The 27551-nt window shown below is 47.6% G+C and overlaps 1 protein-coding gene across 3 annotated transcripts in view; it reads right to left on the bottom strand.

The window, feature by feature from the left end:
- DGCR2 (DiGeorge syndrome critical region gene 2) overlaps positions 1–27551 on the bottom strand; it is a 109486-nt gene that overhangs the window by 45923 nt on the left and 36012 nt on the right. Inside the window, exons 1-6 of one of the 3 annotated variants that reach the window (XM_043981145.1) lie at positions 19623–19683; positions 14959–15037; positions 13188–13398; positions 11263–11339; positions 7800–7976; positions 6396–6599 (exon numbers count right to left, since the gene is read on the bottom strand). In XM_043981145.1, coding sequence (XP_043837080.1) covers positions 6396–6599; positions 7800–7976; positions 11263–11339; positions 13188–13398; positions 14959–14965 — 676 coding nt within the window. In that variant the 5' untranslated portion in view covers positions 14966–15037; positions 19623–19683. Of the gene's footprint in view, positions 1–6395; positions 6600–7799; positions 7977–11262; positions 11340–13187; positions 13408–14958; positions 15038–19622; positions 19746–27551 lie in introns of those variants that run through there. The other 2 variants (XM_043981136.1, XM_043981140.1) reach the window with 2 other exon arrangements.

The following is a 27551-nucleotide window of genomic DNA, read 5'->3' as shown; positions in this document are numbered from 1 at the left end:
TTAGCACGATATTTATTATGACAGTTTCTAGTGTTTGCTCACTGCAAATAATAATAGCGTGTAGTTGGAAATATAGATATATATGGAAATATATAGTTTTATTATATGGAAAAAAAAGATCTTTCTATGCCTTCCCTTTATAAGGTTGTTAGCATAGATGACTGCTGTACTTTTCCAGGGGCTTTTTATCCACCTATTTATGTAATTAGGAGTGTTTTTGTTTTTAATATGGTTAATTATGTCAATAGTTATTTTCTAAGGTTGAACCATCTTTCTGTAGTTAGTATAAATTCAACTTGGTCAAAGTGAATTATTTTCTTTAAATCTAATGCTATAGACTTTTTGCTAAGACATCATTTAAAATTTTTGGTGTCATATTCATCAGTGATAGTGGATAGTAATATTGTTCTACAGTTCTCTTTCTTTTATTTATCCCTCCCTAGTTTAGGGATTAGGATTACATTTGTCTTATCAAAGCTTAATAGTGTTTTCTTTCTCAGTTTTTCAAAATAACTAGTGTAGGGGGCAGCTAGATGGTGCAGTGGAAAGCAGTGGCCCTGGATTCAGAAGGACCGGAGTTCAAATCTGGCCTCAAGACACTTGACACTTACTAGCTGTGTGACCCTGGGCAAGTCACTTAACCCTCATTGCCCCACAAAAAACAAACAAAAAACAAAATAACTAGTGTAGTATGGGTATTAATTGCTCTTTAAACATCTGATACCTCTAAATATGCCTGGACTTGGTGTTTTCCCCTCTTGTAATTCCCTTAGGGTTTATTCAACTTTATTTTCTGACTTTGGATTGTTTAAAATGTCTATTTCCTGTTCTATCAATTTGGATGGTTAATATTCTCTCAACCATTTCTTTTAAATTCTCCATTTTTCTAGTATATATTTCTACATAGTTAGTTCTGAGAATTCTTTTTATTTCTCCTCTGTTATGAATGCCATTTCAAATGGCAACAAAATTCAAGATAAAAACACTGGGCAACACTGGTCCTGATGACATACCTTTAAAAGAATCGGTGGTCAAATATCATCATGTGAGGTTGCAGGTACTATCAGTTTATTCACTTGTTTACACTGTTTGGCTTACGTGTTCTGGAGAAGTGACACCCTGAGGATTCTCAATATAATGAGAAGAAACAAAATTTACCAAGAAAAAAAGGACAAAGGGTGATGACAACAATGATGATGTCTGGATTTCCAGAGGAGGGCAGTAGGACAGTGAAGAAAAGGACCAAGAGAAAAGTTTGTCTTGGTAGAAGATGCTCGGAGAAGAGGAGAGGAAGATGCTACCTTTTATTTTCCTCCCAAAATTCCAAGGTTTATGAGAGCCAACTGGAAAATTTCTCTCCCTCTTTTGGGTCCCCACAATGAAAAGCTGAATGAAGGGGCTCCTTGTAGGGTACTGTCCTCATCAGTGGTCCAAAGGGAATTAGACTTGGAATCAAGAGATTTGGGTTCAGATCTCAGCTCTGACCCTTGCCAGCTGCAGGGCCACAGATAACTCACCCAATCTTCACAGCCTCTTCCTTTGTAAAAAGGAATCCTTTTTACAAAAAGGACGATCCTTGTAATCCCCTACATTAGAGAGTCACTGTGTAGAAAGCAATCTATAAACCTCAAGACACAAATACAAGAGGAGAACTGAAAATTCTATGATTTTGTTGGTGTGGGGTATTCCCTCCACCAACATATACCTAGAGCCATCCACAGCTCCAAGGATTCAACTTAGCAAGGTTCCTGCAGCACAATAGAGGTCAAGGGAATTATCTGGGATCATATAGTATGTGTCTCATGAGAGATCTGGACTCAGGTCCTTTGAGCTCCCAGTCCAAGTCAATTCCTAATGCTCAGCTGCCCCTAAGAAAAGCTTTGCGCTCTTATCCAAAAGTAGCAACTGGGAGTTAACTTCAAAACCGCCAGGCCCTGTGGTTTCTCCCTCCAGATTACCAGCCTTATGTCTTCAGGGCTAGCTGAGCCCCCAAAGAAATCCTAATGCTTCTATCAACAGTCAAGGATCACTTCCCTTGCTGTAAATTCTTCCTTGTGTCTCTGCTAGGACTATACCAAAGGACCAGAGACCCTCGCTTGTGAAGAAGGCAACCTCTCAGTTATGTGGTTACAAACCATCAGTCAAAAGGATGTATCTGTCCAGAGGTTCTACTTTTAAGAATCTGGGAGAAATGGAATCAGCTGAATTATGCCAACTGCAACAGCCCCACCTGCTGACAAAGCACTGTTAGCAACAGTAACAGCAAACAACATGACAGGCCACCTTCCTAAGGATCACAGAATGAAACTCAAGGCTGAATAACATCGGAAAAATTCACAATTCAAACCACAGATCATCTTCTTAAAAGTTTGCCCAGGGGGCAGCTAGGTGGCACAGTGGATAAAGCACCCGCCCTGGATTCAGGAGGACCTGAGTTCAAATCCGGCCTCAGACACTTGACACCTACTAGCTGTGTGACCCTGGGCAAGTCACTTAACCCCCACTGCCCCCATCAAAAAAAGAAAAAAGAAAGAATACTCTGGGGGCAGCTGGGTAGCACAGTGGATAAAGCACCAGCCCTGGATTCAGGAGGACCTGAGTTCAAATCTGGTCTCAGACACTTGACACTTACTAGATGTGTAACCCTGGGCAAATCACTTAACCCTCATTGCCCCACAAAAAAAAAAAAAAAAAGTTTGCCCAACACACTGTTTGGAAACTAACTGGCTTCAGGAATTTCACCTGAAATACACACCTTTTAAAATCTCCAAAGTATCTGATTTTGGAGAGCGGAAATTAAAAAGGGTGGAAGAGAAATCACAAAGACATTGTTTAGAGGTCACTTGGAAATAAAATGAACAACAAAGTGAGTTAGAGTTAATTCCCAGAGAGTATGAAACCAAGATAAAAACTTGCTCATTTCCTGGCTGGGACATCAATGAAGAGGGGGCTAGTGTGAATGATGTGATAAGAAGTGAGCAGAATCCAGAGAATAATTTATATGACATCTAAAACACTAAAGAAAAACGACTCTGAAAGGCTTAAACACTGTGGTACACAAGGGTGCAGGATGCCCCATGGCACCAAATGAAGGATATATCTTTGGACATGGCCAATGTATGGATTTTTTTGCTTATCTTTAAGGGTTATAAGGGTGTTTAAAAAACAGAGGAAATGGGGCTAGTGATGTTGTTTGTCCTCCGTTCTTGAAGAGGATCATAAAATCAGGGTGATGTCATGACTTGCACTAAACAGGATTTCAGCGAGGGAGGGCTGTGCAAAGCCATCAGCCTCACTCTCTCCTCCAGAGCCATCTGGGTCTGGTGGCATGATATATATCAGGACGACTGGAGATGGACTTGGATTTTTTTTTAAAGGCATCTGGGGTTAAGTGACTTGCCTAGGGTCACACAGCTAGTAAGTGTCTGAGGTGTTATTTGCACTCAGGTCCTCCTGAGTCCAGGGCCAGTGCTCTATCCACTGTGTCACCTAGCTACCCCATAGGGACTAGTGATAATGATAAAAAGTGAAAACATCAATAAACATTTTGCATGTGATAATTAGAACACCAACAAGAGGGGCAGCTTCAGGACAAATGGGCCCAATTTATTAGACGCTTTTAAAAAAATAAGATTTACATAATAGCGATTCTTCTTTATATATGGAAATACTAAATGTTGATGTTTGTCAAGGTAGGAATGACCCCAAACTATAAATCTATTTCAAAATAGTTACATGATTCATAAAAATCAAGTCAAAAGAATTCCCACCCCCTAGCTGTTATTTTTTTTTTTAATTCTGGAAAGTTGAAGGATTCTTGTCCTAACAAGACTCCAGTCATGAGGTGGTCAATGGTGGATGCCCTATGGGAGGCCCCCGGGCATTTTCTGACCTCTGTATAGGCCAGGAGAGGCAGTGTGGAAACATGGAAAGGGCAGCAGATTCTGTGTCAGACACTTACTAGCTATATGACCCTGGGTAAGTCACCTGCAAAAGGCTTCCAGATCTACATATCCCACCCCAAACTCTCCCCTAAGTTTTATTTCCATATTAGTCAGTCAACAAACATTTGTTAAATCAATAATCATGTGACTTGTATGGGCCAGGCCCTGTGGTAAGCACTGGAGATACAAAGAAAAGCAAAAACTTTCTCCCTACCCTCAAGGAGTTTACAATCTAGCAGGGGAGACAATGTGCCTACAACTGTGCACATGCAAATGAGGTCACCCAAAAGTACCGGTAGGGGGAGGGAGCAGGAAGCAAGGAGGCAGGGCTAAGGAGGGAGAGCATTACAGGCAGGGGAGAGACAGTCGGGAAGGGGCACAGAGTGAAGATGGGGGTGTCAGGTGCAAGAACAGCCAGAGGCCGGGGTCACTGGGCCCCAGAGACAGGACTGTGAGAGCTTTAAAGCCAAATGGAGGACTTTCTATTTGATCCTGGAGGTGATGGGGGTCACTGGAGTTGAGTGAGTGGCGGGGCCAAGCCTACAGGATAGGAGAATGACTTTGGCAGCTGAATGAAGGCTGAATGGGAGTGGCACAGAGGGACACATGGGCCGGGGGCCTGCACCGGGTGAGCAGAGAAGGGGAGGGACCACACACAAGATATAAACAAGGCATACAGGTATGTAGGGTGAGCTCAAGTGGGAAGCTGGGGATGACACCGAGACCTCAGTCTCTTCATTGGAAAAATTGGGATGGTACTAGCACCTGCTTTCTACAGTTGATATGAAGATCCAGTGAGCTAACCGTACAAGGGAATTTCTAGTGCTATACAAATGCGAGTTACTCTGATCATAAGAGAAAGCAAGCATGCTCTTGTGCACACTTCTCAGTGGGAGCTCTGGGGCTTGGGAAGAGCAGCTGCACGTCTGACTAGCCCAGGCCACTCAATGATGCTCGGCCCGCACCTCTTCAAGCAAATATTCTCCATGATGCTATTTTGCTGTAAATCCCAGGATGCCAACACCACCATCTTGGGACTGCAGATGGTTCAGAGGACCAGGACAGGAAGAGAGCCCTGCCAAGAGCAACCCAGCACCCTCCATGACATATGCACCAAGGCCTGGAGGTGGGGAGGGCCAAGCTAAGTGGGGGGGGGGGGAGGCTGCTCCAGATAATCACGCATGCCACCAGGAGAAGGCTCCTAGTGTGAGAGGCAGACCCAATGGAGGATGCACCACAAGGTAGGGGCAAGGGTGACAAAGGAGGAGAGGTGTGGATGGACTGCCATTAGCACTGGGAGAGGAAGTGCCTCCTACCTGGATGAGCTCATAAATCTGGACAGGCTACCTTGACAGATCATGAATTATCCCTGGGCACTTGACAGCAGAACCTTTATAAGCGCCTAAAACGTCAACATGTAAACAATGGGGATGGGAGCGGGAGAGAGAATCCCAAGGGCTCCTCACCCCAGGTTGGAGATACCTCCTCTGGCCAGCACAGACAAAGGGCCCTCCAGTATGTGAGGAGCCTGGGCAGACCAGAGGGCAGCCAAGGCCCTTCTGGGCCTCTGACCTCCATGGTTACCCCCAGGCTGTGCCACCCCAGGGGAGGGCAGGTGTTGCCTCCTGGGGTAGCCCCAGCACACAGTCCACACCCATGTCTGACACACAGTAGGTGCTGATCAGTGTTGGTTAAACTGAATGAATCCCATAGCTGAGCAGTAAAGAAAACCTCCAAGAGAACGGGAGCAGGCCCTGTGACCTCATGCCACACAAAGCAGTCTGGGACTTGTCGTACATCAGGGCACCACGAGCTTTGAACAGAAATTCTTTCCACAAAAAACTGAATGAGAACATCAATTTTCTCTTTACTAAACATGAGTCTGGATGACTCTGCAATCATTTTGTTAAATGGCTCACAAAAGACACCCCCTGTAAGACCATCAATTCACAGAAAACAAAGTGGGCCGGGGGTCAGAGTGGCCCACAGCCCACGGTCTCACACAGGTCCCGCTGCCCCTGGTCTGGGGGAAAGGCAGCTCACGTCAAGAAATGGCAGGAGGTAATAAGCAAGAGGGTGAAGTGGACTTTAAAACCAAAAAAAGAGTGGACAGGCTTTGTGATCAGCGAAGTCCTTCCCTCCTCTCTCTCCCTCCCTTTCCCCTTTCCTCCCTCCACCTTCTCCCCCTCTCCCCTTCTCCTCCTGTCTGTCTGTCTCTCTCCCCACCTCTCCCCTCCCTCCCTTCTTCCCTCCTCTCTCTTCCTCTCTCCTCTCTCCCTCCCTCCTCTCTTCCTCCCTCTCTCCCTCCCTCCTCTCTCCCTCCCTCCTCTCTTCCTCCCTCCTCTCTTCCTCCCTCTCTCCCTGTCCCCCCGCTTCTTCCTCTCTGGTACACACTGCGACTGGTACAGGGTATCAGAATGTCTGCCTTGGCATTCAGAGACAGGCTCCTACCTGGATCCAAGCACATGAACTTGCAGCACTCCTTGGGGTCCTTGTCATATTGCTGGCAGCCCTGGGGCCCCTCGCACAGTGCAGCCACGCACATCTCCGGCTCCCCATTGTGGCAGGTGCAGCTCAGGCAGGGGTCGTTGCCTTTGGGCGTGAAGTGATAGCCTTCGCCCACGATGTTGTCCTTGATGTCCACACACGTTTGGTCTGGGACAGACATATACGCACAGTGGGATGTCCCAAGGGGGCACAACGAGCAGAAGCAAAAGACAGCGGGGAGCACAATGGAAAGGAGGCAGGGTGTGGGGTCAGGGGCCTAAGTCGGGATCCTAGGCCTGCAACTGACTCCGTGTGACCGTGCTTCCTCATGTGAAAAAGCGGGGTGCGGTTTGACTCAACACGGGAGCACGGCGGGCGTTATGGTGGCGGAGAGTCCCCGGGAATGCCTGAGCAGGCGGGTGTCTCCCCTTGGGTAAGCCCAGGGAGGGCCGCCTTCCCCCGCCTGACCTGCAAGTCATGGATCATCAGCGCCTTGATTTGTTTACCGTCCCGAGAGTACACGGAGCTCGGCCATGGCCTGGCCCCTTTTGGGGGGGACCTCTGTTAACCGGGAGGGGAATCTGAGGGCAGAGCCTAGAGCGTCTAAGTGACCTGTACAAGCACATACAGCCAGGAGGGGTCAGCGGTGAGTTTTGACCCCAGCTCTCCCTAACTCTGAGGCCAACTTGCATTCCCAGGCCAGGGCTTCCTCTCCTGCTTCCCCTGTTGTGCAATGTTCCCCCACACTGAGCTACTGAGCTAACCAGCGATCATCCCTGCGGTAAAGAGCCCAAAGCCTCTGTCTGGCAAGGGCCAGGGGAACCCCCCCCTGACAAGAACCAGCCTGAGAGCCCGTGCCCCCCCATAACAAGGACCAGCCTGAGGGCCGGGGCCCCCCCTCTAAGAAGGGCCAGCCTAAGGGCCAAGGTCACCCCTTTGACAAGAGCTAGGGGTCCCCCTCTAACAAGGGCCAAGGCCCCCCTCCAACAAGGGCTGGGGGCACCCCTCTAACAAGGGCCACAGTCCCCCTCTGACAAGGGCTGGGGGCACCCCTCTAACAAGGACCATGGTCCCCCTCTGACAAGGGCCACAGTCCCCCTCTAACAAGAGCCAAGGCCCCCCTCTAACAAGGGACACGGTCCCCCTCTAACAAGAGCCAAGGCCCCCCTCTAACAAGGGACACGGTCCCCCTCTAACAAGAGCCAAGGCCCCCCTCTGACAAGGGCTGGGTGTCCCCCTCTAACAAGGGCCATGGTCCCCCTCTGACAAGGGCTGGGGGTACCTCTCTAACAAGGGCCACGATCCCCCTCTGACAAGGGCTGGGGTCCTGGGAGCCCTGCTCAGGAGGCAGAGAAGGCCACTGCTTACTTCTTTTGCAGAGGAAGGAAGATTTCTCGTAGCAGTTCTCTGCATACCAGCTATGCAAGTCATGGTGCCGCAGGGTGGGGAAATGGAAGCACTGGAGCTGGGCACAGAGCACGTTGTCATTCTCAGGCACAGCCGAGGCAAAAATGGGGTCTGGTGGCAAAAAGATCTCAGAGGGACCTGGCAGAGAAACACCAACAGGCACAATAAGATCAAGAGAAGGACAGAGGGACTCTGCCCATGCCATCTCATCTGTGTCTAAGGAATGAGGACGGGCACCAGGAGGGGCTAGCACTCAAAGGCTCTGCCCTCGGGAGGACCTGTCTGAGCACCGGCTCTGTGGGCACAGCTCAGCACACCGAGGCATGACTGCATGAGGAAGTCAGCTGACAAGGAGACTGAGGCACCTGCCCGGAGCCACAGAGCGGGTAGCTACTCACACTCCCAAGGCACTTTTGCAGGATGGCTGGTATCCTCAAATTCTCCTAGCAGTAACAGCTATGGAGCAAAGAGGCAGGTTCCTCAAGTTGGGAACAGACCCAGGTTACGATGCCAGCTTAGGCACTGCTGTGTGTGAAGTTGTGTGACTGAGGAGGAGAAGCTGGCGACAGGAGACGACGCTTTGCCCTGACCTGGGGGCTGGTGGTGGGCTTTGGCCGGCTTCAGGGCAGCAGAAGGAAGGAAGGACGTGAAGAGGGAGAGCATCCTGGGCATGAGGGACAGTCAGAGAGAAAGCCCAGAGCCACAGATGAGGTGGAACAGCCAGGACGCTGGGGGCATGGGACCAAAGAGCACGTGTTGGGGAGTGAGGGGAAACGAGACTGGAGAGGTGGCAGGGGATGAGCTCTGAAGGACCTGGATGCCAAACCGAACATTCTGCATATGATCCCAGAGGAAAACAGGGAGCCACTGGAACCTACTGAGGAGGAGGTGGCACGGCTCCAGTACTTCAGGAAAAGCACTTCAGTGACTGAGGGGAAAGAGATGAGGCAGGCAGATGCCCCCACTGCCCAACAGTCACCGCGGTGTCCTGGGGTGAGGGGCCGAGGGCTTGCATGAGGGGGCAGGGTCAGAGGACAGAAGGGGCAAATCCCCCAAGTTCCTCTGAGGTGCTGCTATTAGCTTCCTCTGATGCTCTCCATGCCACGACCCACCTGTTCCACCAGGATTCACCCAAGGAGGCACCTCCTCCCATGGATACTAGTACAAAGTCCAAGCTGACACACCCTTTCTCATCATACAAACACCCTTCCTCCATCAGCTCTCTCGGGTCACTTCCTGCCATGAATACTGAGCAATAAAATATAACAGACTACTTACACCCAACCGCTAATGTCTCCACTGCCCTGTGGGTCACTGAAACTTTGTTCTATGACCAGTAGCCAGTGGAAGAGGCGTCCATTAAGAAGCTGAGTTTGGAAAGTTGGGAGACCACTAAAAGGGCCACCCCAAAGCCTGCACCCTTCAGCCTGCGCCCTTTATCGTCAATCCTAGTTTGAATTCACCAGACCCACCATCCAACTGCACATCGCATATGAGCAACACACATTCTTGACTCACTCGGCTTTTCTGTATGTATGACGAAGTCAGAGCTGCTAGGATAGATGAATACATACATATCTAGATATACACGTATATAGACATTTATATCCCAAAGACACCCCCAAAAGAGAAAAAGACCTATTTGGTTTTTTTGTTGTTGTTTTTTGTTTGTTTGTTTGTTTTGTTTTTGTGAGGCAATTGGAGTTGTGACTTGCCCAGGGTCACACAGCTAGTAAGTGTTAAGTGTCTGAGGCCGGATTTGAACTCAGGTCCTCCTGACTCCAGGGCCGGTGCTCTATCCACTGCGCCACCTAGCTGCCCCCCAAAAAGACCTATTTGTACAAAAATATTACAGCAGCTTTTCCAATATCCAATATTTTCCTCTTTTGTTATATTAGCCACTCTGATAGGTGTAAGGTGGTTTCTCAGAGTTGTTTTAATTTGCCTTTCTCTGATTAATAGTGATTTAGAGCATTTTTTCATGACTAAAGATAGCTTTGATTTCTTCATCTGAAAACTAACTTTTCATATACTTTGACCATTTATCGACTGGGAAATGACTTGTATTTTTATAAATTTGACTCAGTTCTCTATATATTTAAGAAATGAGGCCTTTATCAGAGATATTTGTTGCAAAAATTCTTTCCCAGTTTTCTGCTTTCCTTATAATTTTAGTTGCATTACTTTTGTTTGTGCAAAAGCGGTTTAATTTGATAAAATCATTATTATCTATTTTATATTTTGTAATGTTCTCTATATCTTCTTTGGTCTTAAATTCTTTCCCTATCAATAAATCCTTAGCTTTTAAAGCCCATAACTCACCTGACCCAACACCTAAGCTTTCAAGTCTCCCCATACATTACTCTCCATCCCGTCTTTCTAGAAGTAAAGGGTTTTTATTGAAGAGGCTGGATACGCATGAGCCCAGAATGACACAGAAAACAGGAAGAGTGGGGAGGCCCCACTGCTGCCCTAGCTCTCACAGTGGATCTGCTCCATGATGTTTCAGGGGTCACAGATGAAGACATGTCCTGCCTCGTTGGGGCTCCAGCCGTGTTGGCTTCTCCACCTCTTCAGCTGGCTGGCTTCTAGCCTCTCCTCAGAGCCTCCACATCAAGGCAGACACGCATCTGGATCGAGCTTCAGCATCCAAGATGCCACATTCTCCTCCAGAGCTAGCCAGAAAGTGTGCCATGGGCAGGTGTCTCTCAAGGCCCCCAGGTGTAGGTTCTGCCGGGTGGGCCCCTTCTTAATGAGCCAGAGCTTGGGCAGAGTCTTGAGCAGGATCTGGGCTGTCCCTCCAGGGCACAGGCATTCTCCTCGGCCTGGATCTCCACGTGGTGCCCCATATGCCCAGGTACTCAGGACCATACCTGGGCAGCTTCCACACTGGCCTACATCTGTTTAGCCAGCACTGCGTCCTCCTCTACCTTCTTGCAAACCAACACCAAGGCCAGGTCCAGAGGTACAAGTGAACCCTCGAGTCACGCCCTTTCTGTGTCTGAGCCATAATCGATCATTTCTACACAAGATTGCAGCAGGAGCCCACCTGGAGATGCAGAAGGGGCCCGAGGACAGGTACCTGAGGAGCACCTAACTTCTCCCCATCCACAGGGACAAGGCCGCCTTTTCGCTTTCAAACAACCCTCCTCCTCAGGGCCTAGCTCAGAAGCAGCTAGCAGGTGCCCAGGGAGTATCTGCCTAACGATCACACAGTCACAGACTTCAATCAGGAAAGAGGCCATGGAGCCCAACCCCCTCATTTCACAGATGAGGAAACTGAGGCACAGGGTGATGACATGGCTTACCCAGATCGTAAGTGTCCGAGGCAGGATTGGAACGTAGGTTTTTCTGACTCCCAGGCCAGTGTGCTATCCCCCCACCATCCCCTAACGAATGAAACAGCACCTAAGCAGGCACTTACCTTTGTGAGCCACCTCCCAACGACCTTCGAGGGAACGGTTTCGACCAGTGATGACATACTGATAGCCAACCCAGAACCTGTGGGGACAGAGAAAAGAAAATCAGGGTGATTTCAATGGAGAAGCAGCCCTATTATAGTTTCTCCATATCTCTTATGGAGGGTTTGGTCACGCTATTAGCTAGCTTTATTCTCCTGCAGATGACAGATTCGACTCCCAAGTGGAGGGAACACCAGGCTCCTGCCCGCCTCAGGCACCTTCTTATTTTCTAAGCTTGTACAAGGACCATTTTTTGTAAATGCCCCACACCTTGGGAAGTGTGAAACACCTCACTGCTACTTCTGGGGAGGAAGCCCCACTTATACCACCCTGAAGCACATGTTCTAACAGCCCCGTGCCTGGGATCCCAGGACACCCACTGAGTCAAGAGACACAGCTCCTATGCCCAATCTAACTTACCCTGGGCTGTCAAGTCTGGGGGGCCCATGAGCCCATTTATAAAATGCAGAAGACACACTCACACATAATCTTAGCAAGTCTTGGAAGAAAAGGTAGCAGGGAGCTTTGGGCTCCAGTTACAGAGCTCGAAATAGATGCTTTCTTGGGTCTCGGTTTAACCAAAGGAATAATAATATCTATCAGTCTCTCATGTCAGGGCCACAAAGAATCAAAGGAAAAGCCTGGATACAATATGGTATTTTCAGATTTGCAACTTACTGCTGGACCCTAAGACTGCGATCTGAAATCTAAGCTTGAAGCTAATGATCTCTCACTTGCAGTGACAAATCCCCTGAGATGCCCGTCATTCACTTTCGTACAGGCCAAAGAGCTAAGCACGTTAAAGAAGGGACAGGCTGGTGGGCCTCTTTCCCCTATCTCTCCCGTCCCTGGAGAACACTCAATCCTCAGCACCTTAACTCCAAGCCCTAGACCGGAGGGCCTTAACCCCTTGGGCAGCAATCTGAGGAAGACCACAGACCCCTCGGGTAGCAGTCCGCTCTGGGGAAGACCACGGACCACCACCTTTTCTCAGAATAGCATGTTTAAATGCATAAGATCAAACAGAGGATTACAAAGGAAATCAATTCTACTGAAATCATTATAATTTTAAAAAGCTAACCTAATTCACAGACCTTGAGGTAAGAACCCCTGCCCTGGGGCCTGCTACCTCCTATAGCCCCTGGCCAGGTGCTGGTCACTCCTGATGGGCCTGCCAGACAGAACCTTAGAACCCAGCCTGTCAGAGTCGAAAAGGTCCTCAGGACACTCTAAAACCTCAGAGGTAGATGAGGAGTTAAGAAGGCAGAAGCTGATGTAGCATCACTCATTTTAAGGCCCACAGAGGAAGGGCCTTGATGCAAAATGAGGTGGTGAGCTAAGGAGAGAGCCTCCACCACTGACTTGGACCCTGCTCTGAGCTCATTCTGCTCCCTCAGCTTCTAGGGCTGCCCTTCACCCTCAGCCCCTGTTCAGTTTCCAGGCCAACGAGAGCACCTCCCTATTAGCGAGGGCACCTTAACCAGAGGAGAACACACGATTTAGGAGGGGCCCAGTCCCTATCCCCAAGCCTCAGAAGGCCTGCCTAGTGGAAGCGGGAATCCCACATGATCTGCTTGACCTCAGAGGACAGAACCAGATGCAACAGCTGTGGGGGATGGGAGGCAGAGGCAGAAACATTTCCCAGCTCCTAGAGCCGCCCCACAGTGGGCTGGTGTGGGTAGCTGGCCTAGCCTGGCCTGGCCTGGCCCAGCCCTGGGGGTCTATGAGCCCAGGCTGGACGGCCCCTTTAAAGGGGGTGCAGAGGGCAGATGGGGGCTGAGGTACAGGCAGACCCCCTCCCCACAGCCCAGCTCCCACAGCTCTGGGCTGGCTCCCTTTCCGCTTTCTTCCCTCCTCCTTCACCAGCCTGAGCAGCTCCATGACTCACTTGCGTTGGTCCTTCCAGCCAAAGGTCCTCTCCTGCAGGTCCCATTCCTGGGCCAGGACGAAGCGCAGCTCCTGGTAGGTCGTGAAGGCGACTAAGGAGCCATTGACCCGTTGGCAGGTCTGCACGGCGTCCCAGTAGTTTTCCCCATTCAGGTAGACCTTGTAGCAGCTGGCCGTGCCCTCATAATGATGCCAGCCTGTCGGGCACTTTCCTAGGAAACATGAAGGACAGAAGGGAAACAGTCCCCCCCAGTTAGGACCGGAACGTGAAAGAAGCAGAAAGAAGATACATTTTCCTAGCCCAGGAAGCCCTTGCTCCATTTCCCCAAAGTATCATCCAACCAAGGTCTAGTGTACACCAAGCAACACACTTCCAGAAGTGCATGTGTTCACACTCACACACACTCACACTCAGACATGCATGTGTTCATACACACATACACTCTTGCACACTCGCAGGCATGCACATGTTCACACAAACACACTCCCAGATATGTACATATTCACAGACACACACTCTCACATACTCACAGACATGCACGTGTTCACACACACCCATACACACTCACTCAGACATGCATGTGTTCGCACACACATACACTCTTGCACACTCACAGGCATGCACATATTCACACAAACACACTCCCAGATATGTACATATTCACAGACACACTCTCACACATACTCACAGACATGCCTATGTTCACATAGACACGCACATACACTCATACACACTCCCAGATGTGTACATATTCACAGATACACACACATACACACTCACAGACATGCATGTGTTCACACAGACACACACCCATACACACTCTCACACATACTCACAGACATGCATATGTTCACATAGACACGCACATACACTCATACACACTCCCAGATGTGTACATATTCACAGATACACACACATACACACTCACAGACATGCACATGTTCACACAGACACACTCTCACACACATACTCACAGACATGCATATGTTCACATAGACACGCACATACACTCATACACACTCCCAGATGTGTACATATTCACAGATACACACCCATACACACTCACAGACATGCATGTGTTCACACAGACACACACCCATACACACTCTCTCTTGCACACACACACACTCACAGATGGGCATGCTCACACGCATACGCTGCCTACAAAGATGACTGGGACTCAAGCAGAGTACATTCCACCAGACCAGGTAGATGCCTTTCCTTACGCCAAATGAACAGATTTACAGAAGTGAAAGGCCGCTCGCGCTCCCCGCCACGCCCTTGCCCATCCAGCTGCTAGTTCTAATTGTGCTACATTCCTCCACCAAGATTCCACATGACTTGGACAAAGACATCCCTCTCTTCATCGAAGGGAAACAAGAGGAACCATTTTATGAAAACCTCTCAAGGGAAGAGCCGCCCAACCAAAGCTTTCATTCTCATCATGAAGGTGAAGCGACTCTGCAGTATCTGGGCTTTCTGCATCACTGACATCTCAGAAGCTCAGGACACAGAGGGCCGAGAACAAGCCGATTCGGTGACTACTCCTTCAATATTATAAAAGATACCTCCTAGCTGACCTGGTTGTTTTCTTTATAAAACAAGATGAAGGGGGGCAAGTGGGTGTTTTATTTAGTCAGTTAAATGTTTCTAACCCCAATCCCCAGTGCCATTGAGAGTCTCATTTTTCTGAAAGCATCCAGTGGAAGGCCTGAATCAAAGTCCCCCATGTTAGGGCTAGCAGGCCAAAATGAGGACCAGCTTTTCTCACCTGGCATCTTGGAGAGTCTGTCCTCCCTAATGAGAACAGGTAAAAATCAACAGTCTGGTCTGTAAGTGCCAGGTCATCCCTGCAAATCCAAAGAATGCAAAGTCCAAGCCTTGGGCAGCCTCACGCAGCTCCCAAAGCTTCCCCGTGGCCCCTCGCTCCTGCCTTGCCGAGCAGTGGCTGCTGCTCCTGGTAATACCAAAGGTTTGTAAAGTCCCTCACAACAAACCTGGGGGCGCACGATACCGGTCAGCATCATCTGCTATTCACAAATAAGGAGATTAGGGCGCCAAGGAGTCGCCCAAATAGAAACGGCCAGGCTGCTCCTCTCTTGGCCAAGGCCCTGCCACTATCTACCTCTGCCTTCTAATGTTTAGATCGCCCCTCTGCTGAGCACTGCTCCATTGCTCTTGGGGATCCCAAGGATTTCTCTCAGAGATTAGGATCCCTTGACTCCAACTCCCAGACTCTGCTTCCCTCCACCTTGGATCCAGAGACGTCCAACAGGATATGTTCCGGGTACAGAATTCCTAAACCCCATTAGGATAAACCTCCCCCTCCTGTGCCTGGGGACAGTCCTTTGCTGGATGGAAGGTTCTAGGCATAGATTTGGGCATATCTGTCATGTAAGCACCATCTAGACCCAAGTGAAAAAAGATTGATAGGAGGCCACTGGAGGCAGGGGGTGCTAGAGGATGAATTAATTATAGGCCCTGCTCCACAGCTCCGAGACCTCTCTGGGTACCAGTCTCTTTATCTATAAAATGAGGGGTTTGGATTGGATGGGCTCCCAGATGCCTCTGACCAGCACCAGTGGGGTGGCCACAGTCATCCATGAAGACTCTCTACTGAGGCACGGAAGAAGGGGCCCTGTTCCCTATCTCAGGGAGAGGAGTAACATGACAAGTGGTCTCTGGAAGTTCACTGTGTATGGCCAGAGGGAGAAAGAAGGTCAACTCTGTTTAGCTGCACATGGGCATGCTGGAATCAATACCAACTGTTATACTGCTGAGCTGACTGAACACAGTGCCTGGAAGATTTCCCCCAAGAACCAGGAGATGCTGGTGAAATAAATGCCCATCCTCTGATGGTGATAATTATCAAGAACAAGCATGGCCCCCAACAAGAACTATGAGATGGGAGCTCTCCCTGGTCTTCTGCAGAGGAGAGGGGTCAACAGGTGTGGAATGCTACCCTTAGCACCAGATCTTTGACATCTGTTAGTTGATTTTTGGTTTCTTCCTTTTTAAAAAAATTATTTTAGTAAAAGGGGATGGCTCTCTGGGAGGGGAAGGAGACAGAGAAGAAATTTTGTGATGTAATCAAAAAAGATAGCAATAAAACTTTTTTTAAATTCTCAAGTTTTCTTATACAAAATGATTAATATGGTAATGTTTTGCATGATTGCACATGTAAAACCTATATCTGATTGCTTACTGGGGGGGAGGGGAGGGGGGAAGGGAAGACAGAATAAAATTTGGAACTAAAAACTTTAAATAAAAATGTTTATTTTTTTTAAATGACCATTCTTCAGTTTTGTGATTCATTGTTTAAATAATGTAGGCAATTGATATTGGGAGAAAAATACCTCATGATCATGGCTTTTATGCTGTCCCCATTTAACAAGCATTTATTAAATACCTACTCTATACAAAGCCTGCTATAAATCCTAAATCCCACTTCCACTTAACAACTCCATTTCTTAAAAATTCAGCAAATACATGAAATAAGAGGACTAATTTCCGTCACCTCATTTTACTTTATGGGGTAACAGGGTTCATTTTCCAACTGGAAGCAAAGAGGCAGAGAGCTTTGGCCCTAGGTCATAGCACAGTCTAACTATGAGATACTACTAGAACACAAGTTCAAGGTCTCTTAATTAGTCTTCCTTTGGTTTCAAGCAACAATGGCCAATGCCAGACTAGTTGGCAGACCCCCAAAGTACACTTCATTGGAGGCCAGGATGGAAAAGGTTCCCAGAATTCAGGGTTTCTTGACCCCTGGCTTCGAGACACCAAGGGCTCCAGGATCTCTGACCAAGCCTTCTCCCGAAGGCTTAGAAGGAGTGAGTCTCCATGGCGCCACAAGTCATGGTTACATGACTTTGCTTCTGTCCCCCAGCCCAACTTTGCAAAAGAAATGCAACAGGGAACACTGTGTGGGAGAAGTGGAAGATGTGCAAAAGAATGCAGAATCTTCAGCTGGTAGGAATTTAGGAAAATTACCAACACACCTCAGTGGTGTGCCAATCAAGCAGGGCCATGGAGAAACATGCTGGCCTTGGAGCTAGGCAGCCTGGCTGTGAATCCTGATTCTGACCTGAGCCAGGCTTGGGGGGGATGGGAGGGATTCTAAATCCTATGGTTCCTACATAAGCCCTGAGGCATCCCTAAGGGCCTCAGGAATCAGAGTTCCCACTCTGCCACCCAGCAAGATCCAAACCACAACCTGCATCCCTGCATATCCTAAAAGAGGGGCAGCTAGGTGACGCAATGGATAGAGCACCGACTCTGGAGTCAGGAGTACCTGAGTTCAAATCCGGCCTCAGACACTTAACACTTACTAGCTGTGTGACCCTGGGCAAGTCATTTAACCCCAATTGCCTCACTTTAAAAAAAAAAATCCGGCCTCAGATGCTTGACACTTGCTAGCTGGGTGACCCTGGGCAAGTCACTTAACCCCAATTGCCTCACCAAAAAAAAAAAAATCCTAAAGCAAACCTGTGCAAACAAAAAAGGGGAGCTCACATGTAAAGACCTGAGACCAAAGTGACTAAATCTTGGGTTTAGAAGGGGCATTAGAAGCCATCAAAGTCAATTTACAGTTAACCAAGAATCCTCTCCATGGCACACCAACAAGTGGTTGTTCAGGCTCTGCTTGGAGATTTCAAAGGCCGGGGAGCTCATCACTTTCTGAGGCATCTCATTCCACTCTGGGACAATTCTCAGTGTGAGGAGGCACTTCCTGGTATCAAGTCTAAAACGGCCTCTCAGTAACTTCCACCAGTGTCTCCTGGTCTAAGTGACAACAGCTGGTTACTCGGGGCCTCCATTTCTATATTTAGAAAATGGGATAATAATACCAGCTGAATACAACAATAAATGTTAAGGGCTACATAAAAGTCAGATTTCACCATTACTAGTTTAAAAAAATGCTGCCTGGGGTAGAACACATCCAGTGGCTCTCCAGCCCCGTGTTGAAGGCAGCTGCCACGTCCCCCTAAGTCTGCCCCTCTGCACACTCAAGCTCTGCCATTCTCATAGGGCACATTCAGTGAGGGAGGCCCTTCCTTCCCCACCCTGGCTTCTCCATGCCCTCAAAGTGTTGCCCAGACCTGAGCCCAGGAGAGCAGCCCTACAGCCCGCCTTGTGAAGGACCTTCTGGATGCAGCCTCTGACCTCATTAGCTACGGTGTCTACAGTGGCTCACGGTTGGGAGCCGTCATGCTAGGAATTCACAAAACATGCCCCACCTCTTTCAAGTGAGCTGCTTAGCCACACCCCTACTCATCCTGGTCTCATCATGTTGATTTCTGGAACCCACATTTATTTCTACTCAATTTCACCTTATTAGATTTGGCCCAGCAGTGCAGATTAACAATTCGTCTGTGACTTATAATTAATTCCCTACGCTGGTAAAATCATAAATCCACCCTAAACTTCATCGAAACAAACAAACAAACCCCCAAACATTTTTAAAGAACCTTCATTCCAGCTTGCCAGAATCTTTTTGGATCCTGACCCTAACCTTGTGCCTCTCCCTCTCAGGTTTGTGTCATCTAGACATCTGTAAAGCAGGCTCTCTCTAGCTTTATCCAAAGCGTCAGTCAAAAACCAAGCCCTGGGATCTTCCACTCAAGACGATCTGCCAAGCTGAGACAGAGCCCTAACAACAGCTTTTTGAGTGAGCTGTTCAGCAGGCTTTGAATCCACTGTTAGCCTGCATGTCATCTCATCCACGAGGAAGCAAGAGGCTGTCAAATGCTTTGCTGTGTAGCTAAACTATGCCCACTGTCTTCCCCTGATGTGCCAGTCTAGGTATCCTGTCAAACAAGTCATGAGCCTGGTCTGGGTGGGACTGTTCTTAAAGGAGCTGGATGGGTTGCCTCCCCGTGACCACTGCTTCCTTTTTCTAGAGAGCCACCGATTCAGATCTGGAACTTCTCTAGTGTAGAGAGCTTCTGGTAAACAAATTGCCACTTACCAGTGGAGTTCAGCAAGGGGCCTGCAGATCACAGTCTCAAGAGTGTGGCCTGGGAGGCCTGGGATTCTTGGCTCCATAGGCAGCCCTGCTCTCCTTTGTGCAGGGAAATGTTTGCATTTATTGGTGTTTGTCACACTCAGAATGCTAAAGGAGCTGCCTGGAGGACCAAGAGTATGTCAAGTGACTTCCCAGGAGTTTCCAAGGAGTGACTTGAAAACCCAGGTCTTCCTGACTCCAAAGCCTGTGCTCTCTCTCCTATGTTAGGCTGTGTCACTAATTAACCTCAACCCCCACCAGAACATACTTACAGTATTTGGCACAATCCTGCCTACAGGACTGTGACGTCTATGACAAAATTATTCTTTTAATGCCTAGCCAAAACCACAGGGTGTCTGATCCAGCAGGAAGGTGTCCACAGACCTTCCCATCTCAAAGACAAAGACCATCCCAAGTCTGCAACTTACTGCTAAAGCGGACAGGCTGGGCCACATTCACCGTATGGAAGCGGGTTGTGTCTCCTCTTCCACGACTGGGCCGGGAATCCATGGCCTCCTTTCCATGATAAGAACGCTGGTCCCCAGGCACATCTAGAAGCAAAATAAAATGCCCGATAACCACAAAATGACGTAGACTTTTTGAAATTTAGCTAAAATGCTTCAGAATGACAAAAGTTAAGAGTTCAAGAATTAAGTGGTGACGGCCACCATTTTAATTGGAGAAATGCCTTCATTCAACACTTCTTATTAGGTCCTGACATAAGCCCATGTGAGTCAAAATCATCAAGCATTCATGAAATGTCTGTCAGCCTTCCAGGCACTGGGCACTGGGGCTATACCACACCAGCACTTCCAGGAAGGCCTCGAGAGCCTGCCCAGCATGGGCCTTGTGCACTCTCCCCTGCTGCCACACGGACCCCTTTCCAGTTCATGCCCTAGGTATCAGAGAGCCTAACAAGAGTGCCGTAAGACCTCTTATTGCCCTGTGACTCCCCTCATTGAGTCCGAAGCTCCATTGCTGGGCCACAACACCACTCCCCATACATGCTGTATCCCCTTAGAAGAAGGCTCACTTCTTGGAGGGAGGCAGAGGTGAAATTAGGCTGCAGATGTGAATCCCCAGTGCCTAGAGCTTAATAAATAAATGTTTATTGAACAATTAAACAGCTTTTTACTAAGCACCTTGATCACAAAGTATCATAAAGTCCCCTGTGTGGAAGGCACATGCTGTTTTACAGGTGACAAGTTGGAGGCTAAGCTTTCTTACCCTCATGGGAACTCCAAGAGAAGCCTCCTAAGTGGTCTCCCTGCCTCCAATCTCTTCTCTCCCCCATTCGTCTTCCACCTGGCTCCCAAAGTGACTTTCCTTTAGCAAGCACAGGGCTGACTCTCAAGGTTACTCACTGCATCTAAGCCCAAATCCAATCTTATGTCTTTGATACTTCACTGATGCCTTCCCAATCTGGTTCCAGACTACCTTCCTAGACTCTAGACTCCCCTCCCTCATCACAGCATGCTCTAGTCCGACTGGCCTACAAGCTGTCCTTCACACACAGTCCACTTCCCATCTCCATATCTTTGTGCAGGCTGTCCCCCATGCCCAGAATGCCCTATACCTCCTAGAAATCTCTAGCCTGGAAAGGCGGAGGCCTACAGGGGTGGAATTCAGTAACATTAGGCTTAGTGGCTTCATCAGTCAGTTTTAGATAACCATTTTTATCAGTTAAAAGACAAAGTTTAATTGGTAAATCAGGAAAAACTGATTTTTAAAAAAAGCATCACCTTTAAAAACTGGGGGGTGGGGGTTGGAGGGGAGGGAGAACAAGCCCAAGAATCTCAGGAGAAAAGAGGGAGGGGGTTGCACTGAGGTATACTGTGGAACCAATGGAATTGCCAAGAAACAACAACAAAGAGTTGCTCCCATTTCTAGAACCCTTCACAGGCCACAAAGCATGTTCCTTTCAACAGCCCAAATCAAGGCTTAAGACAGGCAAACAATCTCTACTCTATGAGAAGGCAGGACAGATTATAAGGATACACCCGAGATAACACAAAGTGCCATCTGAGCCCCATGGAAGGAAACCAGCACAAGGAGACGTTTCAAGAGGCCCTTGGGCAAGGGGCCGAACCTTCAGCACAGCAAGACTTCAAATGTAGGAGGGAAGGGGAATACTTAGGAGAAGTCTCAGAAAGGGGATATAGCCCAATCTTTGCGAGAGAGGAGCCTTGCATCAGAGAGCCACATTAGGAAGAAAGGAAGGAGGATATCCAGGCTATTTTGCCTGAAGAGTGCAATACAGATGAAAGGGTATTGGCCCTGAAGTTGGGAACCAAGGGTGTGAATTCAAGCTCTGACACTCTTTAGCTGTAGGACCCTGGGCAAGTCACCTGACCTCTCTGAGCCTCAGCCTCCTCTTCTGTAAGATAGGAATTGTCACTCAGAGTCAGAGGCTGATGAGTCACTTGTGGCCCCAACTCCACAGGATTCATGTGCTTTTTTTTGGGGGGGGGGGTTGAACTCAATGATCTCAGAGGTCCCTTCACAACAGCCCAGCAATCCTCCATTATCTCTTGGTGATGACTGATGGTAACTACAATTCCTAACTCTATTTCGAGGTATCCACAGGGAAGGAGAGACTGGGAGGCAGTACCAGTACCTCTTCACTCTCACAGGATGGTCTAAGAAAAAAATAAGGGAGAGGAGACCCTCAAAAAGCATAGGAATGGGGGGAGCATTTCTGCTGCAATGCAAACTGTGAAAACCTTGTTATATGTGATTGCAGGAAAGGCAGTGAGATCCTTGCTCTGTCCTCCAGAAGACAGCAATAATGAGATTCAGCTCTCAAGGAACTCACTTACAAAGACTGGATTTACAACCACAGTCTCTCGTGGCTCACATGCTAGGAGAGGGGAACGTTCCACGTTAAGATTCTCTCCCCAGAGCAATGCCGCAGTGCCACAAGGGCTTGGGTTTGTAAATTGTCTTCCCAATGTAGCCTGGCTAGTCCCTCTCGTGAACTCTTTCTCCATGAACAGTACACACATGTGACACAGGAGAGGGTACAGTCAGTCAGCATGGGTCCAAAATGGTCCCAGACGGGTTTGGAGCAACATATGTCCGGGAATCCTGGGGAAGATTCGAGGCTCAGACACAGACTGGGCAGATGCCTCTGAGCTCAGAGCTTAGAGATCTGATTCCTATGATTCCATGGAAACCCAGAGCCTCACTACTTCACACTCTAGCCCAGAATTTCCCAATGTTTTTCCAGTCCAGGACCCCAACAGATGTCTACACTTCCTGCGACATTCCATGGGCCAAGTGGGAAGGTTCCTCAAGGACAAACTATCACTGAGAAAATGAATTGTTTGTCAGTATTTGGAATAATGGAGAAATCCTTTAATAAGATAATGGAGTGAGAACTTCAGGGAAAATGGAATTCATTTTGTAAAAAAAGAGGAACAAAATAATGAAGAACTAGATAGCATTTTAAAGTTTATAGGAATGGTAAAGAAATTAAAATTGAAGGGATGCTCAACAATCAGGAAATGGCTGAACAAGTTGTGCTATCTGATCATGATGAAACACTATTGTGCTGTAAGGAATGACAAGCAGTATAGTTTCAGAAAAACCTTGGAAGACTTAAATGAACTGATGCAAAGGGAAGTGAGCAGAGCCAGGACGACATTGTACACAGTAATAGCAACAATGTCATTATGATCAAATGTGAATGACTTAGCTATTCTCAGAAGTACAATGATCCTAGAGAATTCCAAAGGACTCATGATGAAAAATGCTTTGGAGGCTGAATATAGAGTGAAGCTAATTTTTTTTTAACTTTGCTTTTTCATGGGGTTGGTTTGTTTGATCTGTGTTTTCTTTCACAACATGACTAATATAGAAATATATTTTGCATGAATGCACATGTATAGAACCTATATCAAATTGCTTGCCTTCTCGATGGGAGTGGGGGAAGGAAAGGAGGGAGACTTTGGAACTCAAAAAATTTTAAAAGGAATGTTAAAAATTGTTTTTACATGTAACTGGAAAAAATATGGCAAAGAATTGGAAATTGAGGGGATGCCCATCACCTGGGGAAATCACTGAACAAGTTGTGGTATATGATTGTAATGGAATAGTGTTGTGCTAATAAGAAAGGATGAGCAGGCAGATTTCAGAAAAACCTGGAAAGACTTACATGAACTGATGCTGAGTGAAGTGAGCAGAACCAAGAGAACATTGTACACAGTGACAGCAACACGGTGTGATGATCAACTGTAAAAGACTTAGTTCTTTTCATCAATACAATCACCCAAGACAATTCCAAAAGGCTCATGATGGAAAGTGCTCTCCACATTCAGAAAAAGATCTACAGAGTCCGAATGCAGATCAAAACATACTCTTCACTTTTTTGGTTGTTTTTTCTTTCTTGTGGTTTTTCCCTTTTGTTCTGATTCTTCTTTCACAACATGATTTTACATATAAAACCTATATCAGATTGCCTGTTGGCTTCAAGAGAGGAGAGGAAAAGGAGGGAGGGAGAAACATTTGGAATTCAAGATCTTACAAAAATGAATATTAGGGGCAGCTAGGTGGCGCAGTGGATGGAGCACTGGCCCTGGAGTCAGGAGGACCTGAGTTCAAATCCGGCCTCAGACACTTAACACTTACTAGCTGTGTGACCCTGGGCAAGTCACTTAACCCCAATTGCCTCACAAAAAAAAAAAAAAGAATGAATATTGAAAGCTTTCTTTACATGTCATTGGAAACATAAATACTATTAAGAAAAAATAAAAGAAAAAAATATTTTTTTAAAAAATTTACAGAGCACTTTAGTTATGACAATCCTGTGGAGAGATATGTCTAGGAATCAGAAAACAGGAGCTTAGGAAAGAGAAGGGAAAGGGAGTAGAACTGAGAGGCCAAGTGGGGGGGGGGGAGTGAAAAAGGGAAAGAGAAGACTGGGCAAAGCTGTTCTGGCCTCACCCGGGTCTTCAGGACAGGGGCTGCTCTTGCTCCAGAGCTGTTTCTGCAGAAGGCTCCAGCCAAAGATGGCCCAGAACTGGCTCATAAAACACAGCAGGCCCAGACTCCCTCATCCTCTTGCTTCCAAACTCACAATAGACATTCCCTAGAACAAGTCTTATGCTTCCCTTCCCCTGATTGGCCAGTTTCTCCCAGGACCTCCATTTTAAGGAGAGCGCAGGCCCAGGCACGCCTTCCTTTCTCTTCAGGCCCCATTTCAGACTCTCTAGATTTTCTCCACCATTCCCCCTGTGCAGACACCTTCCTCCTCCCTCCTTCTCTTTCCTTCATTAGAATGTAAGTTCCTTGAAGGCAGGAACTTTCTTTCTGCTTGTATTGGTATTCCCAGGGCTTAGCAGGATGCCTGGCACAAAGTAAGCACTTAATAAATGCTTGGTTCCCTGTTGATTTATAGAGAAAAAAGGACAGAAAAGGTGTAACTGGCTATCCTCTGCTTCAGTTCTGTAAGTGTGAATGAGGTGGCCCAAGCTACAGAGAGCCCTTTTCCTCTTCACAGGCCCCTGCTTCATGCATCTGTCCATAAGCACAGGAGTACACTGCCAGCAGGGGGCTGGGGTGCACAGTGCTCCATGCTGGGCAGGTGAAAAATCCTGGAAAAATCAGGAGAAAAGAGGCTTGCAGAAAATGACTGAGGGCACTTAACCAGAACTGCCCAAGGAGACAGAGCCTCAGTTTCCCCTTCAGTGAAATGGAAAGGCTGATCATCAGTGAAAGGTCCCCCTCAGGCCTGGAATCTGAGACACTATAGATGAAAGCAAGGTCCTCCACTCTTGTCTCCAGGTGTCTCCTCTCACATTTCACACCATCTAACTCATTGTCACAAAAGCCTGCCTCAGCTTTTGCCAGCTTCTTTCAGTTTTCTTTCACACCAGAGCACAAAAGTTTCAGGTTCTAAAAACAAACTGAAGGATCGCTTGGAAAATGAAAGCTAAGAGTCAGGCTACCATCCCTTCCAAAGCTTGCTCTGTGCTCTAAAGAGCTTTCCCGGAATCGATGAAAATAAGCTTTTTCCTGTTTCCCTTCGGAGAACATTTGGGAAGACAATTAAAGAGAGGATGGTCTGGCAATCTAGTTCTCTAGAGAATCACATCCTGCAGGTTCAAATGCTACTAACATGTCAACTGTATTTCAGGAAGCTCTAAATGCATTCCATTTGTACTACCAGTCACTGATGCACAAAATAGGGTCACATTACCAATTCCATTTAATTTAATTCAGCAAACACTTAAGCACCTATAATGGGCAGGGCTCTGTGCCTGGGGATAACATAGCAATGAAAAGTGACATGGGCTTCTGCCCTCACAGGCAGGGAGAAGCTAAGCCGTGGACACAAATTACTAACACAAGGCAGAAAGTGGCAATGCCAGAGAGAGGCTCCAAGTGTGCAATGAGAAGCATGGGTAGGGCGAGCTCCTGTCCCATCTGGGGTGGGGAGGCAGGGAAGCTATGGGCAAGGAAGACTCAAGAAAGGTTTCATGGAGAAGAAGGTGGCCCTTTGATGGCCCTTCCTCAAAGCCTCCAGAAGAAGGGCAGCTAAAACTGAATGAACACATCTGGAAGTCCAGTGAGAAGGGCTGGAGGGCAGCTGCATGAATCTGCCACCAGGCCCAGGCTTAGAAGCCCGAAATATCTGCAGCAGCAGCAGCAGCAGCAACAGCAGCAGCAGCAGCAGCAGCAGCAACAGCAACAGCAGCAGCAGCAACAGCAGCAGCAGCAGCAGCTGCATAATGACATTTGGTATTTGGCTGAAAGGAACCACAGACAATGAAGTAACATCAAAAATTTTTATAGCTAGTTTCTCTAATGAAGGCCTCATTTCTCAAATATATACTGAGTATAGAACTGAGCCAAAATGATAAAAAGAAGAGCCATTCCCCAATTGATAAATAGTCAAAGGATATAAATGGGCAGTTTTCAGAAGAAGAAATCAAAGCTATACCAAAAAATCACTACTGATTAGAAAAAGGCAAATTAAAACATCTCTGAGCTACCACCTCACACCTAGCAGAAAAATGCTGGATAGGATGAAAGAAGAATAGGGACACTGATGAACTCTTGATGGAGTAGTGAACTGGTCCAACCCTTCTGAAGAACAATTTGGAACTAGGCCCGAAGGCCATAAAACTGTGCATACCTTTTGTCCCAACAATACTACTACTAGGTCTATATCCCAAAGAGATCAAAGAAAAAGGCAAAGCACCTATTTGTACAAAAATATTTATAGCAGCTCTTTTCTGAGGAGGCCAAGAATTGGAAATAGAGAAGATGCTCATCAACTGGGGAATGGCTGAACAAGTTGTAGTATATGATTATGATGAATTATTATTGTGCTATGAGAAATGACAAAGGGGGTGGTTTCATAAAAAAACATGGCAAGATCTATATGAACTGATGCAAAGCAAAGTGAAAGGGGCAAACTAAGTGGCACAATGGATAAAGCACCGGCCCTGGATTCAGGAGGACCTGAGTTCAAATCCGGCCTCAGGCACTTGATACTTACTAGAGCTGTGCGACCCTGGGAAAGTCACTTAACCTTCCTTGCCCCACACACACACAAAAAAAAAGCAAAGTGAGAAGAACCAGGAGATCACTGTATACAGTAACAGTAATATTGTAATGATGATCAACTGTGAAAGACTTGGCTACTCTGTTCAATACAATGATCCAAAAAAATTCTGAAGGACACATGAAGAAAAATGCTATCCATTTCCAGAGAAAGAACTCATGAACTCATTGCAAATTGACATATAATTTTCTCACTTTATTTTTCTTGGGTTTCTCTCCAATATGGCTAATATGGAAATGTTTTATATAATTATACATGTATAATTTACATTATAGGCATTAAAATTAGCCTCAGGCTCTGCTAGTGGAGCTGCCCCTCCCCCTCCATGGGGGGGGGGGGGGGTGGCCTCTGAGCCAGGGTAAGCTGCGAGGACCGAAAAACCCCAGCCCGGGCATGGCACGGAACAGCCACGCACACATCGGAGAGACACACAAGAAGCCGGAGGGATGCCAGGGTTTGCTTCACCCAACCCCCAGCTCCTGGCAAGTGCATCACAGGGCTCAGCAGCGGCCCTGGGTGTGGCCAGCCCGAGTTTCACCTGAGAGAGGAGGTTAATAAAAAGACACACAGGGAGACATAAAAGGGGGGGGGTCGACAAAATGAGGAGGGCTTAGAGTTAGAAGAAAGGAGCAGGGCGGTGAAGCAGGGGGCTTTTCAGTGAGGGGGGTGCTGGAAGAAGGTCGGTTGGTACAGAGACACTAGAGATGCTGGGAGCTCACAACGGTGTGGAGAAAGGGCTTTTCAGTTAGAAGGTAGAAGAAGGAGACAGAGACAGGACGGAAAAGGC

The sequence above is a fragment of the Dromiciops gliroides genome, chromosome 1, assembly GCF_019393635.1.
Source record: "Dromiciops gliroides isolate mDroGli1 chromosome 1, mDroGli1.pri, whole genome shotgun sequence".
NCBI lineage: Eukaryota > Metazoa > Chordata > Mammalia > Microbiotheria > Microbiotheriidae > Dromiciops > Dromiciops gliroides.
Note: the sequence above shows the minus strand (reverse complement) of the source record. Positions and strands in the feature narration are given on the sequence as shown.